General features: G+C 53.1%; 1 protein-coding gene across 2 annotated transcripts in view; it reads left to right on the forward strand.

Moving 5' to 3' along the window:
* Positions 1–2,479: 2,479 nt before the first annotated feature.
* SH3GL1 (SH3 domain containing GRB2 like 1, endophilin A2) overlaps positions 2,480–14,318 on the forward strand; it is a 30,975-nt gene continuing 19,136 nt past the window's right edge. For both annotated transcript variants that reach the window (XM_069497283.1, XM_069497276.1), the window contains exon 1: positions 2,480–2,701. In XM_069497283.1, the coding sequence (XP_069353384.1) occupies positions 2,657–2,701 (45 nt within the window). In that variant the 5' untranslated portion in view covers positions 2,480–2,656. The remainder of the gene's footprint in view (positions 2,702–14,318) is intronic.

The raw sequence follows: 14,318 nt of genomic DNA on the forward strand, positions 1-14,318 counted from the left end.
GCCGCTGCTGCTCGCCCTCCCGCCCGCGCCGCTGGTGCCGCGGCCGCCGCTCTCGTATTTGGCGGGAACCGCGGCGACCCCCGCAGCCCGCGCGCCGATTGGGCGAGGCCGCGTCACGTGACAGCCCGCCTCGGGAAGAGAAGAGCGACGGGAACATCCTCGCGAGACCCGTGCCTTCCATTCCTCCTATGGCTCACCTATTGATAGTCCCTCAGGGAGGCGGGGCTTCCCTCGGCGACCCGTCATTGGCTGGGAGGAGATGTCCTGCGATTGGGAGAGGGAGCTGTCAAGCTGGGAGCTAGGCACTACGATTGGCTGAGCGCGTGGGATAGTCGGTAGAAGGAGGGCGGGGTAGGCTCTTACGTCACAGAATGAAGGTATGGAACTGGGATAAGATAAGGACTTTTAAGTTTTTAGTTTATCCTAATGGGAGGGACATCGGCTGCATATATCAACAGCAATTAGAATTATAAATTGCCTTCTCCATAACAACAAAATAAAGTTTGGGTAGCGCTTCTGAAGCATTGGACGTGCAGGAAACATATCCGGAGTGAATGAATGGATGGTTTTTGGTTTAATCCCCACGAAATTCGCGCATGCTGTTTTCTCTGCCTAGGACAATCTTTTCGCAGCTCTTTTCCTGGCTAATTTCTACCTATTTTTCAGATCTTAGATCGACACCTCAAGAAGCCTTTCCTCCCCAATCCTACCAGCATCAAGTGTCTACAACACTTTTTTTTTCTTGAAGCAATTACAGCTGTATGTATTGGTGTGTTATTTAACGAATGAATTAATTTCTGTTTTTGTTATTAGCTTCATGAGGGCAGGAATCATTCGTCACTGGACCCCAGGATCTGTCAGTAACTGATTATATTCATGTGTGCTATAATGTGTGCTTATAAAATATAAATTATATTTATTCGATAATTATTAGAGTGAATGCATAAATATCATTTAATTGAATTGTGTAGCCCGGTTCAATCAACTGTTTAAAAAGCCTCACATAGAACAGAGACCTTCAGTGTCAGCCTGTGTGTCTAGAAATAGCTTTTCTTCCCCAATTTAATCTCTCAGAAGTAGAGGTGAGGAGATGACATTGGAATTTAGCCCAAGTTTGGAATTCTAAAGAGGTAGATTAGAAAATTATATCAGTGAAATTGGTTGGGAAAAATGTGGAGAAATAGAAAATTTGGGGACATCACTTTGGGCAAGTCATATCATTATCCAATGCCTCAGTTTCTCCATCTGATCTGTAAGGATGTTTTCCCTCCCTTCTCTGACATTCAGGAATTCTGCAATGATTTACACCAGTGGATCACAGTTGAAGGTATGTAACAGAGGCACACAGGCACTTTTTCAAACTAATCATAGTAGCCCTATTAGTATCTTGGTGTTTGAGGTTGGGGCATGTGTATTCTGCGAGACCCTCTGATTGATCTAGTCTTCTACCTTCTTTTGAGGCATTTGGAAACTTCCAGCAATCATCTTCAGAAAATCAACCAAATTTGTCCGCAATTTCAACTTGAAGTACTAAGCACTTTAGCTTTAGTCCTTTTCTTGTTCCTCTTTTTGGATTCATTTAGTCATTCCAATTCATTATTAGTTTTCAATCCATTCAATATGGTTTTGATCAATCAATAACAGTTGATCCACAAATCAATATCGATAAACATGCATCAATCAGGAAAGGCTTCCTGGAGGGGGTTTCATTCCAAGCAGTGTCCTCTTTATGCACAAAGAGCAGGGGGAAAGCTTGGGGAAGAATGCGTAAGAGAGCAACGGCACTAGCAGAGTCACATGGGCAATAGGGATCTTGAATTATAGAAGAGGAAGAGAGCAGAGATCAGAAGAACTTACAAGGATAAATTTTGCAGGCTTTGGAGACCATGTTGTGAAGTCTGGAGTGTATTCTAAGGGCAATAGGTGGAGTTTAAGCAGGGGACTGGTGTGATCCGAACTGAGTTCTGGAAGCATCTTTCTGGCTGCCTTGCAGGGGATGAATTGGAGGGGAGAACTTGGAGAAGAATGGTATGGTCAAAGCATGAAAAAAGTAGCTACACTCAGATGTCTGACTTGAGCGACTGAATGGATGAACACAAGACAGGGTGGGGGAGCAGGGACTGAACACACAGAGGAACTGGATTTAGCTAACAGGTACCTGGAGAATTGTAAGCCCAGCCTCCTGAGCTCTTCGAGCCCCTTCAATTTTTCCAACTTCCCCAGGCATGTTTAAGGGCCTCTCCTAAGACTTCAGAGCCTCCCCCAGGACTCCAGGGGGCGCCGCAGCCTCCACGGCCCCTCTAGGCTCGGCCCGCTCAACTCACTGGCAGAGGCGCGTTGCAGGCGAAGTGCGCGTGCGCTCTCCAGCCAGCAGGGGGCGCGCGTGCGCAGACGGGCGCGCGGTAGGCCGGCGGGGCGGCGGGGGGCGGCGCCGGCACCGGAAGTGTGCGGTTGCCATGTAATATCCTGGCCGCGCGGGTGCGCGGGGCTGAGGCGGCGCCGGGGCGGGCTCGGGAGCTGGCGAGCGGGTGGCGGAGGCGGCGCCGGCGGAGGCCGCTGAGGCGCGCGGGGGGTCGGCGGCGCCCGGAATCCTGTCGCTTGCGCTGTCCCTGCGGTTCGCTCGGTCCGGGCGGGAGGCCTGACGGCGCAAGGCAGCATGTCGGTGGCGGGGCTGAAGAAGCAGTTCTACAAGGCGAGCCAGGTGAGCGGACGCCGAGGCGGGGGGCGAGCCACGGGCTCCCGAGCCTGTTCGCAGTGGGGGGCCCGGCCCGGCCGTGGCTCGGGAAGGGGCCCAGGGGCCCGAGGTGGCGGCGTTGGCACGTGTCCGCCGCCGGGTGGGGAACGCTGAGGACGGCTTAGGCGGTGGGGGGGCTACGAGGTTGCCCAGGCCCTGCCCGCCATGTGGGCTCCAGTCTCCTCGAGAAAGCTGGCAGAGCTCCTGGGAAGGAGGAGAGATGACCCCAGAGGTTGGCCAGGGACCTGGACCCTTCGCTTCCTTTCCTTCCCTCGAAAGGCGGAGTTTGGGGGATGGGGGGGAGAGAAGGGGAAGAAACGAGTCCTCAGGCTGTCGACACAGGACTCTTGCCAGGTAGCCCAGGGGCAGGGAAAGTTTGCGTTTAGAGCAGTTCTTTTAAAAACCATCTTGACGGACGAGGTATAAAGAGGAAAGAGTAGAGTGAAAAGTCAGTTTCCTACCTCTGCTGCTCAGACGTCTATTTAGTCCCTCTCCCCGGAGACAGGGACTGCCACCCACTCCTTATGTCCCTTTGCAAAGGTATGTGTGCGCCTCAACTTTATTTATTTATTTATTTTTTTATTTTTTTTGTTGAGACAGAGTCTCACTTTGTTGCCCAGGCTAGAGTGAGTGCCGTGGCGTCAGCTTAGCTCACAGCAACCTCAGACTCCTTGGCTTAAGCAATCCTACTGCCTCAGCCTCCCGAGTAGCTGGGACTACAGGCATGCGCCACTATGCCCGGCTAATTTTTTCTATATAGATTTTTAGTTGTCCATATAATGTCTTTCTATTTTTAGTAGAGACGGGGTCTCGCTCAGGCTGGTCTCGAACTCCTGACCTTGAGCGATCCACCCGCCTCGGCCTCCCAGAGTGCTAGGATTACAGGCGTGAGCCACCGCGCCCGGCCTAGAGATGGGGCCTCAACTTTAAACACTCTCTCTCTCTCTCTCTCTTTCTACATAATCCTATGTACTGTATTTTTCATTAAACATGTCTTGGAGACCACACCAGAGCTGGAATTCTCTCCCTGGGCACTGTTGACATTTGGGGCCCCCATCATTCTCTGGGGTAGGATTGTCCTGGCTACTGCAGGGTGCTGAGCAGCGTCCCTGGCCTCCACCCACCCCATGCCAGGAGCACCCTCAGTCTGACAACCACAAATATCCGCAGACATCACCCAGTGCTCCCCCTTCCCTTGCTCCTCTCCCAGAACTACTGCACTAAAACACTCCTAGAGCTTCTTGGATCTTTTTAATGGGTACATGGTTTTTCAATACATGTAGTGCAACCTAATGCATTTAACTAGTTGTCCACTGATAGATATTTAGCTTGTTTCCAATAATTTTCTGCTATAAACATAATGAATAGCCAGTGACTTTGCTCACAGGGGGGATGAGTTTTATAGGACAGAGTCCCAGAATTGGAATGCTGGAACCAAGCCTAAATGCATTTTACATATGACAGATAATAGGTTTTTTTTGGAAAGTCCAGGCCCCATTGCTCATGAATCTGGTGAAAGCTGTGGATCCACTCTCCAGAAAACTGGGCAAATGTAAAATGCAGTTTACAATTTCAGATCCAAGAGGCCCCAGATTTATGGAATCCTATTGGGCCATGCATTTCAGGTTAAAGACCTTACGTGTGGAGTTTGTGTGGGTAGACTCCACGGAGGGGTGAGCCACAATCAGGAAATGTCTGGGCTTGGCAAACAAGGCTCTACCTACAGTTTGGAGAGGCCCAGCAAAAGGAAAGGAACAAGAAATGAGACCCCAGTAACACCCAGCTGGTACCTTTTGTCCCTGGAAGGATGAAAGTAATAACTCTAGTGATTGTCTAGGGACATAGGGTCTATCCCTCAACCCCGGATGATGGCTAAACCCTAGGGGAAGAGACTTATTCCAGAGAAACTTTTGAGTTGTTGCTGAGAATACTGCCCTTTGCCCCAGCCAGATGGAATCAAGTGGCCTGGCCCTATGTTAGACCTTGCCCCACAGGCATCAGACCCCCACACGCTTGATTGAAGCACCTTAGAACTCTGCTCACTAGTAGGAAAGATGTCTCCAGAGGTCTTGGAAGAATTCCTGGGCCACTTTGTTCCCTCACACCGGTCTCTGGAAGCCCTTCCCTTTCCACCCCTGGCTACCAGGGCGTATGCTGGTGGCCCATATTGTCCTGAGCTGACCGTCTCTGTGGAGGAACTAGCTAGGCCTCTTAGACCAGCCACCAGAACCTTTTCTCTCTTGGGGGAGGCAGGATGGCCTGCATTCAAGCCTGAAAAAGGTGCCTTGAAACCTGGAAAGCGAAGTACAGTGTAAGCTGGTGGTTAAGATCAATTTACTGTTTCCACATTCTGAGGCCCAGTCCCAAAGGAGTACTGCGCTGGCCACGTCCTACTCAGAGAGCTGTCATCTTGGCCTCTTGATCAATTCTGTTTTGACTTGTCCTCTCAGGAATCCCTCTGGCTGTGGTCCACCCTCTTCTGCAATAGTTTCCATGGTTCTCTAACATCTCAGTTGTTTATCTGGACACGTCCATCTGTTTGCGTGTTTCTTTTCTCCTTCTCAGTAACACCTCTTCCACCCTCTTCTGTGCCTTCATAATGTGGTCTGTTCAAAAGAGACATCTCTTTTCACGTAGTGATAACATTTATTGCATTTTCACCAGGCAAACAGGCAATGTGCTTTACACCAGTAAGTCTTGACTGGTCTTCTTATCTGGTCTAAGGGTCAAAACACTCCCCTTTTTATACAAAAGGATATGGGGACATTTATCTTCTTGTAGAACAGGGGTCTCAACCAGGACCAGTTCTGTCCTTCAGGGGACATTGACAATGTCTAGGGACATTTCTGGTTGTCACAACTTGGTAGGGCACTGCTGGCTTCTAATAGGTGGAGAGGTCGGGGACACTGCTCAGCACCCTGCAGTCCCAGGGCCCCTGCACCCCCAAGAATTACCTGGCCCCAAATGCCAGTAGTGCTGAGGTTGAGAAACCCTGCTTTAAGGTTTGAGAAAAGTGAGTACAATTATACAAAAAATTTCCCTACTGGGATATTCTTATGGTATCGGCCTGATTTTTCTAGTTTTCCAAACACAGATAATCCCAGGTACACAGATGTGTATATATTTACAACTCAGCAGCCAGGCCCCAAGTCCTTAGGAAAATCCCAGGTGTCTTTCAGCATCTGGTCATATTTTTTTTTTTTTTTTTTTTTTTTTTTAGATAGAGTCTCGCTCTATCGCCCAGGCTAGAGTACCGTAGCATCATCCTAGCTCACAGCAACCTCAAACTCCTGGGCTCAAGCAATCCTCCTGCCTCAGCCTCCCAGGTAGCTGGGACTACAGGCGCCACCATGCCCGGCTAATTTTTTCTATTTTTAGTAGATATGTGGTCTCGCTCTTGTTCGAGCTGGTCTTGAACTCCTAACCTCAAGTGATCCTCCCACCTTGACCTCCCAGAGTGCTGGATTACAGGCGTGAGCCACTGCTCCCGGCCTCAGCATCTGGTCTTTTTCTTTAACCCTGCAACACCTTGATTTTAGTGGCATCTGATCTTTTTAAAGGGGTAGAAACTCACATCAGTGCTTGTCAGGCAGGCATTACTTTGGACCCTTCCGTTGGCAATGTCTGAGAGAGTGCTTGGCTGTCACAACTTTGGGGAGGGTGCCAATGGCATCAAGTGGGTAGACGCCAGGGATGATTGCAAAACATCCTCTAGTGCATTTTCCCCTTTCCCCCAACAGAGAATTTTCCACCCTAGATGTCAGCTCAAGAAATTCTGCTTTAAGCCAAGTTCTGGGTTTCAAAGGCTTGTCACAGTGTCATTTCTAAGTTGAGAAGTAGAGGCCAGGTGGACTTGGGAGAGCGAGCTGGGAAAGGATTCACTTGGGTACTTGGTTTCTCACAGGTGAGGCTGTTGGTGCTGATGCAGAGTTTCTAATCTGTCATTGGTGGGACCGGTAATGAGCTTAGCACCGTCCACGCCAGTTCATCTCCTGGGAAAACCTTTCAAGGTCTTGTTCAAAATTGGTCTCGGCTTGAGTGGGAAGTTTGTGAGTTTTTACTTCTCCTTGTGAACTGACCACCGATGAGCTGAGGGCCTGGGCTGGGAGAAGTTGAAGCAATAAAAGCAACAGCCGTCTGTCCTGGTCCCATCGATTTGGTCCTCTCTGTTGGTGCCTGTGTAACACCCACTCCCTCAGTAGCCACCTGGCATTTGTGCCGAACTAGAATTGGGGAACTAGGTGGGGGGAAGGAGTGCTGCTAGCAAGATCCAGGCTCAGAAGTTCTCTTCGAAGTGGGTGTGTTTTTGGGTAGCATCATTTCCAGACCTAAACTGCTAACTGGTTTCCTGATAAATCTTGTGGCCTGGTGAGGAGATTTGGGAATGTAACTGGGGATGGAGCTGGCAGCTGGCCTGACTTTTTTTTTCTTTCCCTGAAAGAAGGGAGGGCGTTTGAGTGGAAAGATTGGTTCATTCTGAGCTGGGAGGAAGATTCATGACCACCACCTCCCATAGCTTCGAGGTTTGTAGAATGCTCCGCAGGCCCTGCGTTTGCGCCTAGAACAGGAGAGGCGTGGGGGGTTCAGGAGGGCTATATGGTGGGGGACCCTGGCCCAATCTGTTAGAAAGGCAGTAGTCAGAGTAAGCAGTATGGGAGACATGGCTGGTGTCTTAGAATGTCCCCTGATACTGCCTGCTACGACCTGTTTTTTAAACTTCACTTTGTGGAACCCCTCTCTTGCTTTCTCACTGAAGTACTTGGGTTCCGTAAGAAACATGGCGTGATCTTAAGATACAAAAATGTGGAGCTTGTAACTTTGGGCTCAGCTAGAATAAAAATGTAGAGCCATGGGCTGGGAACGACAGGTGATTCGGAGGCCGGTGCGCAAGGGCCAGAGTCGGCGATTCAAAGACTGATCTTGGGATCAGCCTGTGAGTCGAGCAGCTGCAGGCTGACCTCCGGAAGCCCCCTCTCCCTTGGGGAGGTGCTGGCAGCAGATGTAGGAAAGGGTTTTGCTCTGCGATATCCACATACGATGGGAATGGGATAAATAAGGTCCACTGCTGCAGGAAGCCATGATGACTTGAGTCCGGGAAAGTGTGGCACGTGCTGGCTTGTGCTGTGAGACACTTGAACCAGCTGTGTCGGGACCCTGAGCCACCAAGGACAGGCGGGGCTCGCTCTCCCCGCTCAGCTCTTGGTCACTAGCCTGCAGGGTGGCATCACCAGCCAGCCGCGCTGAGGCCTGAGCGGTGTACTGGCCAGACCGTGGAGGTGCAAAGGTTTTTGAGACCATCCTTCCCCGGAGGAACCTGGGGGCTCCTTATACCCCAGCACTTCCCAGCCTGTCTGTAAAACCAGGTCCACCTGGCTTCCTTCACAGGGCCGGCTGCTGGCGACCTCGGAGTGCTTTGTGACCAAGCAGCATCCCGAATATTCCCGTTCTTAACAAATCAGGCCCAAGAAGTCGACACATTCCCACTTCTGCCACCCGTGACTGTACATTCGGCCACGTAAATAAAGCCAAGAGCCCAGGGTTTGCCTCTGACTCAGAATCTTGCCGACCAGCTGGAGCTCCGTGGGCGCTAATCGCCCTGCGGATCTGGGCGTGTTTCAGAGCCAAGCCCCGCAGTGCTTAATTACATTCTCTGTGCCACTTAATAGCAGCCTGCGAGCTTGGGTGTTTCCCTTCATCTTCTTGTCCAGTGTGAGAAATTAGGGGCTGTCACATTTTCGAGACCCCTGACCTATGGAAGGCCTAGCAAGGTCACTGAGGAAACAGTACTGTTTACCCACCCACCCCAACTGCGTCTGGCCTTTCTTTGGGGTAACTGGCATTTGAGTGCGTAGTATGTTTGGGGGCCTGAGCTGCCGCTTTATCCTACACTTGTCCGTATGCACATGTGTCTGTTTCTTCCCTCAGAGGAAAAACTTACAGGTTGGGGCCAGTCCAGCTGGGACCTGCCGTCTGCCTCCGGTCTGCATGGCCAGTGGCCTTTGGTGCAGGGACCTGCAATACAGTTGTGTCCTCCCTCCTATGTCAGCTCTTCTCCTCCTCTTCAGTTGTTGCCAATATTTTGAAACTGATCTCATCTGGGGAAACTTAGTTTTTAATTTGGAGCATGCGGCCAACTTCCCTGATAGGATTTCAGAGGCAACTACGTGTTTTGGCTCTGCGGAGGGCCAGGGTGTGGAGGGAGGAGCTAGAATTGTCTCCTGTGTTTCTGGTTTCCAAGGGGGTGAGGTCTCTAAGCTGCGGGAGGGTTGGATGTGGAAGTGCTTCCAGCCTCAGGCCCTTTTTGCTCCAGGGGGTTGGGAGCGAGCCCATTCCAGCCTCTTTACCCTGCTTGAGCTCTCAAACCCTGGTGGCTTGTTAATGTGTGAGCTGAAGTGTCAGGGGGCGGTCTCTTCTGGTTCCTTTCCAAAGCTGTCCCTGGAAAGCTGGGTGGAAGAATGTGGCAGGCTGTGGCCCAGCTGGTCCATCTCCTCCCTCTCCCCCACCTCTCTCTCTCTCCCCCTCTCCCCACCTCTCCTCTTCTTCCTACCTCCCTCTCTGGCCTTTCGCAGGCTGGCTTTGGCAAGCACTTTTCCCAAGCACTGCCGTTTCTGCTTGTTTCCTGTTAAGCAGTGACCAATGAGTGCTCCATGAACTCAGGCTCCCAGAGGACGGCCCCTTCTTCCTTTTCCGCTCAGCTCCTAGAAAAACCTGCTGACCAGCCCGAGAGCGGGGTCATGCGGAGACTTCCTCACCGTGGCAGGAAAATAGACGGACTATTTCCTCTGCTGGACCTGACTCAGCACCAGCCCGCTGACCGCTTTGGAGAGGACTCCTGCCTGGCGGGTTGAACTTCCACACCTGGCTGTGGGCATGGACCACCCGCGGCGTGGGGTGTGGGTCGTGCCCAGTATGGGAGACGGTTCAGCTCAGCGTCTGCAGAGCAGCAGGGGACCGGTGGTCACAGCAGATGCTGTAATGTCAGGCAATATCAGATGCCAGTGAGGGCATAGAGGGTGAAGGGGCCTGTGTCTCCTGGGCCCCTGCCCAGGGGCACCTCCTGGGCCCCTGAGTGGTCACATCCCCTCTCAGAGTTTCAGATTGATTTGGTGACTGTTCTGTCCCCTTCGCCCCTAGATCATAAGCTCTTTGCAGGCAGGAGCCTCGTATCTCTACTCACTGCTGCGTGCGTCCCCAGCGTCGAGCCTGGTCTTGGGCCTGTCCCGGGCATAGAAGGATGGGGGACTGACAGGTGCCCCACACCCGAGTGAGCAGATGGCTGCCCGAGGGGTTTGTGTGAGCATACATACCCCAGCGGGCCCAGGTACAGTTCAAGCTCTCACTTGGCTTTCAGGAGCTTCCAGAGCCCCCGTCCTTGTCTCACCTTTAAATGCCACTGCTCCCCTCCTTGGGTGACAAGGCCATTTAGCCCACCTGCCTCCTATCTGATAGCACTGAGCCTCCCCGCTGTACTCTGCCCAGCCCCGGTCTCTGTCCGCTTTCTGTCTGCCTCCACGGCCTTATCTGTAGCTCCCTTCGTCCTGGGCGTCTCCTGGGACCACTGTGGGAAGTGAGTTTTCCACCCTCTAAGCACCTCGCCGCGGCCTCACCCACACGCCACGGCTAATCTTTGCGTTGAACACGCTCTCCCTCCGTCAGACAGCAAGCTCCCGGGGCTGGCTGTGCTCAGGCACCTGCGATGGGCCGTGCCGCCGGGTACTGGCTTGCCAGCCCAGTCATCAGAAATGCACCTGACAGGGAGGTCCAGTTGGGCTCCTTCTCAGCGTGGAAGGGGGCTGCCCCTCAGTGGGGCCTCCTGTGTGTCCCTGGTGGTGGCCAGGGCAGAGCACCAGGGAAGCAGGTGGCTGACAAGGCCTTTGAGAACTCAATTGGAAACAGGTCCGACTGGTCTGAAAGAAAATAGTTCAGAGATTGTTCCTGTGATTTGGGATATGCCTGAGCACTCCAGGGGCTACAGCCGAGAGTGACCCGCACTTGGCTGGGCCAGAGGGGCCTGGCCGTGTCACAGGCAGTCTCTGTAACCCAGAGCCTGCCCTGGGGAGCAGAGCCCAGATGTATGCCCTTGTCCTTTAACGCGTGGCAGGTGTCACCCAGTCAGGCCACTCTGTTCAGAGATAGCAGCTCCCTGGCTTGAAATATTCCCCAAACTAGACCCCTCCTGGCCTCCAGAAACCCACTCTCCAGGTCCAGTAGCTTTTCTTAGACATGGCCACTTGAGCCTCGGTCCTGCTTGACAGTCCTGTCCTCCAGCCCCACCCAGGCTTCCACGCCAAGGCGTCATTTCGAATCTTCCCTGGTTTCTTGGGTTCTCTCTGTGGACTCACCGTCCTGTCACTGGGCCTCCCGCCTCTTGTCCGCCCCCGCTCTGTGCCTGTCTTCAGGCCCAGTGTGACACTCCCAGCCCCCTGACTCCTTCTGCACCTTCCCCACAGCATGGGGACCACAGTGCACACCAGCTGCAGTAAATACTGTGAACCAGCAGCCTGGGCTCGTCGTCGTCTGCTGCCTGTGCTTTGACTTGAATTCATTAATTAACTTGACTTTTTTCCTCATAAATTGGCCCACTTTAAAATTTATTTTAAAAGGGATCTTGATATTATTCCTTGCTGTGAATAATTGTAACTGGAATAACAAACATAACAGCAAGAAAACCATGGAATGCATTCTCCCTGGGTGCCTTCCTTCTGGGCCTGAGGTGTGTGCTCTTGCTGAAGGGTTGTCCACGCCAGCGTGGTGCCCCCGAAGGCCTCTCCTGCCACAGTAAGAAATACGGACAGAACCGCAGCAGGGATCGTGTGCTCACTGTGAGACTCGTGTGGGAAGGGCATGGCAGGATGTGGCTTCCTTAAATCCATACCCTATAGATACCCTAACAGCACCTTGGCCAGTAATTTAAATATCTCCCAGTACACCCCAGTCCAGCCCCACTTTCTTTAAGCAGAGCGGTTGACTGGTGTTTTTGTCTTTCTGACCTTTAGCCCCAGTAGTGAGCAGAAGCCCCTGCGGAGGGAAGCTGTAGGAACCTTCTGCTGCTTTCCGCCCTCTGGCATGAGGGTTTGTAACACACAGGTCCCCAGGGTTTCTCCTCCCCCCGCCACCCGCCTCCGTGGGATGAGGCCGGCGGCCCACTCAGGCAGACGGGCAGGCGTCCGGCAGCCTAATAGCCTGGGTTCGTCAGAGTCCTGATTGTTCCAGACGGATGGGCAGCCTCGGCCCTTCAAGGCCAGCCTTTGTGACTCAGAAGAGGGCAGCCCGGGAAGCTGGGGTGGAATTCCTCCGTCCCTTGACCCCAGTGCGCCCCAGCCTGGGGTCGGCCTCCATCCCTCTCCTGGGGTTGAGAATCGTTGCTATTATGTTAGGAGGAAAAACCCCAGAACTACTGAGTCAGTCAGTCTTCTTGCTTGCTCTGGCCAAGTCACCTTCCACCCACGAGGACTGTCGTAGCTACCGTGGCTCCCTGCTGGCTGCGGGGTGGGTGTTGCAGGTAAGGGATGGTAGAGGTAGGCGTGTGGTGCCCGAGCCAAGGCTGCCGACGCTGAGCTGCAGGTCGTGGCTGTCCCCACCTCTGCCATCTTCACTCACTCTCATGAAGTCTGTGATGTACTTCTCCAGTGTTTTCACGCCGGACACCCAAGAGCAACCGCCCCATGTGGGCCCGCTGAGCAGTGGGGTCCCTCCGCTACCCCTGGACTGGTGGGTTTGGGGTTCGTGGGTGGGAAGTCACAGTAGGGAGTGTCTGGGGCCAGAAGGGAAGGACAGCGCTGAGGAGAGCGGGCAGGAGAAGGGCCTTCGGCCCCCTGCTGCCATCGCCTTTCTAGCCCGGAGTCCGCTCGGCTGTCAGAGGATCTGGAGGGGAGATGCCACTTAGCTGGGTCAGCAGCGCTCCCCAGGCCCACAGGCCGGTGAGTCCCAGCATGTCACACGGGGCACAGCCCTTTTTCGGGCACCTCCTTAAGTTTGTGTTATAAAGTGTTTCAGATACCGAAATCTAATATCAGTGCTCGTTACCCCCCTCAAATAAAACAAGAGCAGAACAGTTACACCTTTACTGCACGTGGATTTATCGCTCAAAAACGGGCAGTGTTGCCTTGCAAATCTAAACCTCATGTAAGTGGTATCACGTGGGTTCGTTTGTTTTCTTATAACCAGCTTTCTTGGCTGAGTTCTATTTGTGGGTTCCGTTCACGCTGGTATACACGGCCCCAGGTCATGTCCGAGGCTGAGTAGCTTTCCCACGTGTGATAATTCCACGATGTATTTATCCATCCTCCTGCCAGCCGCCCGGCACGTGTCTGGGGTTTCTGCACAGCCGTACCTTCTTCTGTGCCACCATACAGGTCTTCAAACGTCCTAGTCTGGAAAAAAACAACCTGTTCAATTTGCATGACCTAAAGTCTTGGACCCAAAGCCGTGGGTATCATGTTTTTGAGCATTTGTAAAGTGTGTTATTTCAACTGTGCTCTGTGTGTTGTACGTGACCAGGGGCCTTGGCCAAGAAGCCGAGTGGGCGGGAAGGAGGCTCCCCAGGCGCGGGGTCAGCTCTGTGTGGTCCAGAGCGGGCACCGCCCTGGTCACCTCTGAGGACTCTGTTTCTGCTCCGTGTCCTCAGGGAGCTCCCTCGCCAGCCTGCGGACTCCTCAGGAACCGTGTTTTCAGGTGTGTCCTGCGCAGTGAGACTGAGTGCCCAGGAAGCACCCGACACAGCCTCATCCAAAAGGGCCGCCGAGGCTGGCGTGCACGGCCAGGCCTCATCATTCGCACATTCTGTGTCTGCAGCTTCACCTGCTCGCTAAAATGTACTTTAGCCCCCAGATCAGCACTAGAAGCACTTTTGCAGTCATTCACAGACACACAGGGCAAAGAGAAAGCTTTGTTGCCTGGTGCCCACGTTCCCAGCTGCGGTCGGATGGGGCGATGCTGCCTTCTCGTTCCCGCGCTCACTGTGGACCAGCCTCCCGTCCACGTGGATTGTCGGTGACTGCATTGTTTAGAATGGCCCCGGGCATTGTGCTGCTGCGCTGTCTCGTGTTCCTCAGTGCAGTGCGCTATAGTGAGTCTCCGGGAGGATCTGCATGGGAGAAACTTCTTTCCTGCAGTGAGTTAAAGTTCAGTGTGGATACATATTAAATAAAGTGGGAAACACGTGAAACAAGGTTACTTCATTTGATGAAGGTGTTGTGACCAGAGGCTTGCAGAACCCTAACCCTTTATTTCCCCCAGCCGTGGTTCAGCACGAGCTAGCTCAGTGTTTATGGCAACTTTCAAATGACGGGAGGCTCAACTGTGGCTCCTGTGGCAGGCAGGACAGCACCCCTCCACAGCTGCCCTCTCCTCCATGCCCGGAACCCACAACTGTTCCTTACTGCAAAAGGGACTTTGTGAGATGGGGTCAAGGACACAGACCTGGAGTGGAGATTATCCCAGTTTATCCGAGAGGGCCGAGTCTAATCAGAAGGGCCCTGGAAGGCAGAGACCTTTCCCTGCCGTGGTTGGAGGGGGCTGGGTCTGCCCGAGAAAGCGGAGACAGCAACTGGAAGCCACCAGCCTCTGCCAGCTTGGAGGACAG

Source organism: Eulemur rufifrons, chromosome 2 (genome assembly GCF_041146395.1).
Source record: "Eulemur rufifrons isolate Redbay chromosome 2, OSU_ERuf_1, whole genome shotgun sequence".
In the NCBI taxonomy this organism is placed as follows: domain Eukaryota; kingdom Metazoa; phylum Chordata; class Mammalia; order Primates; family Lemuridae; genus Eulemur; species Eulemur rufifrons.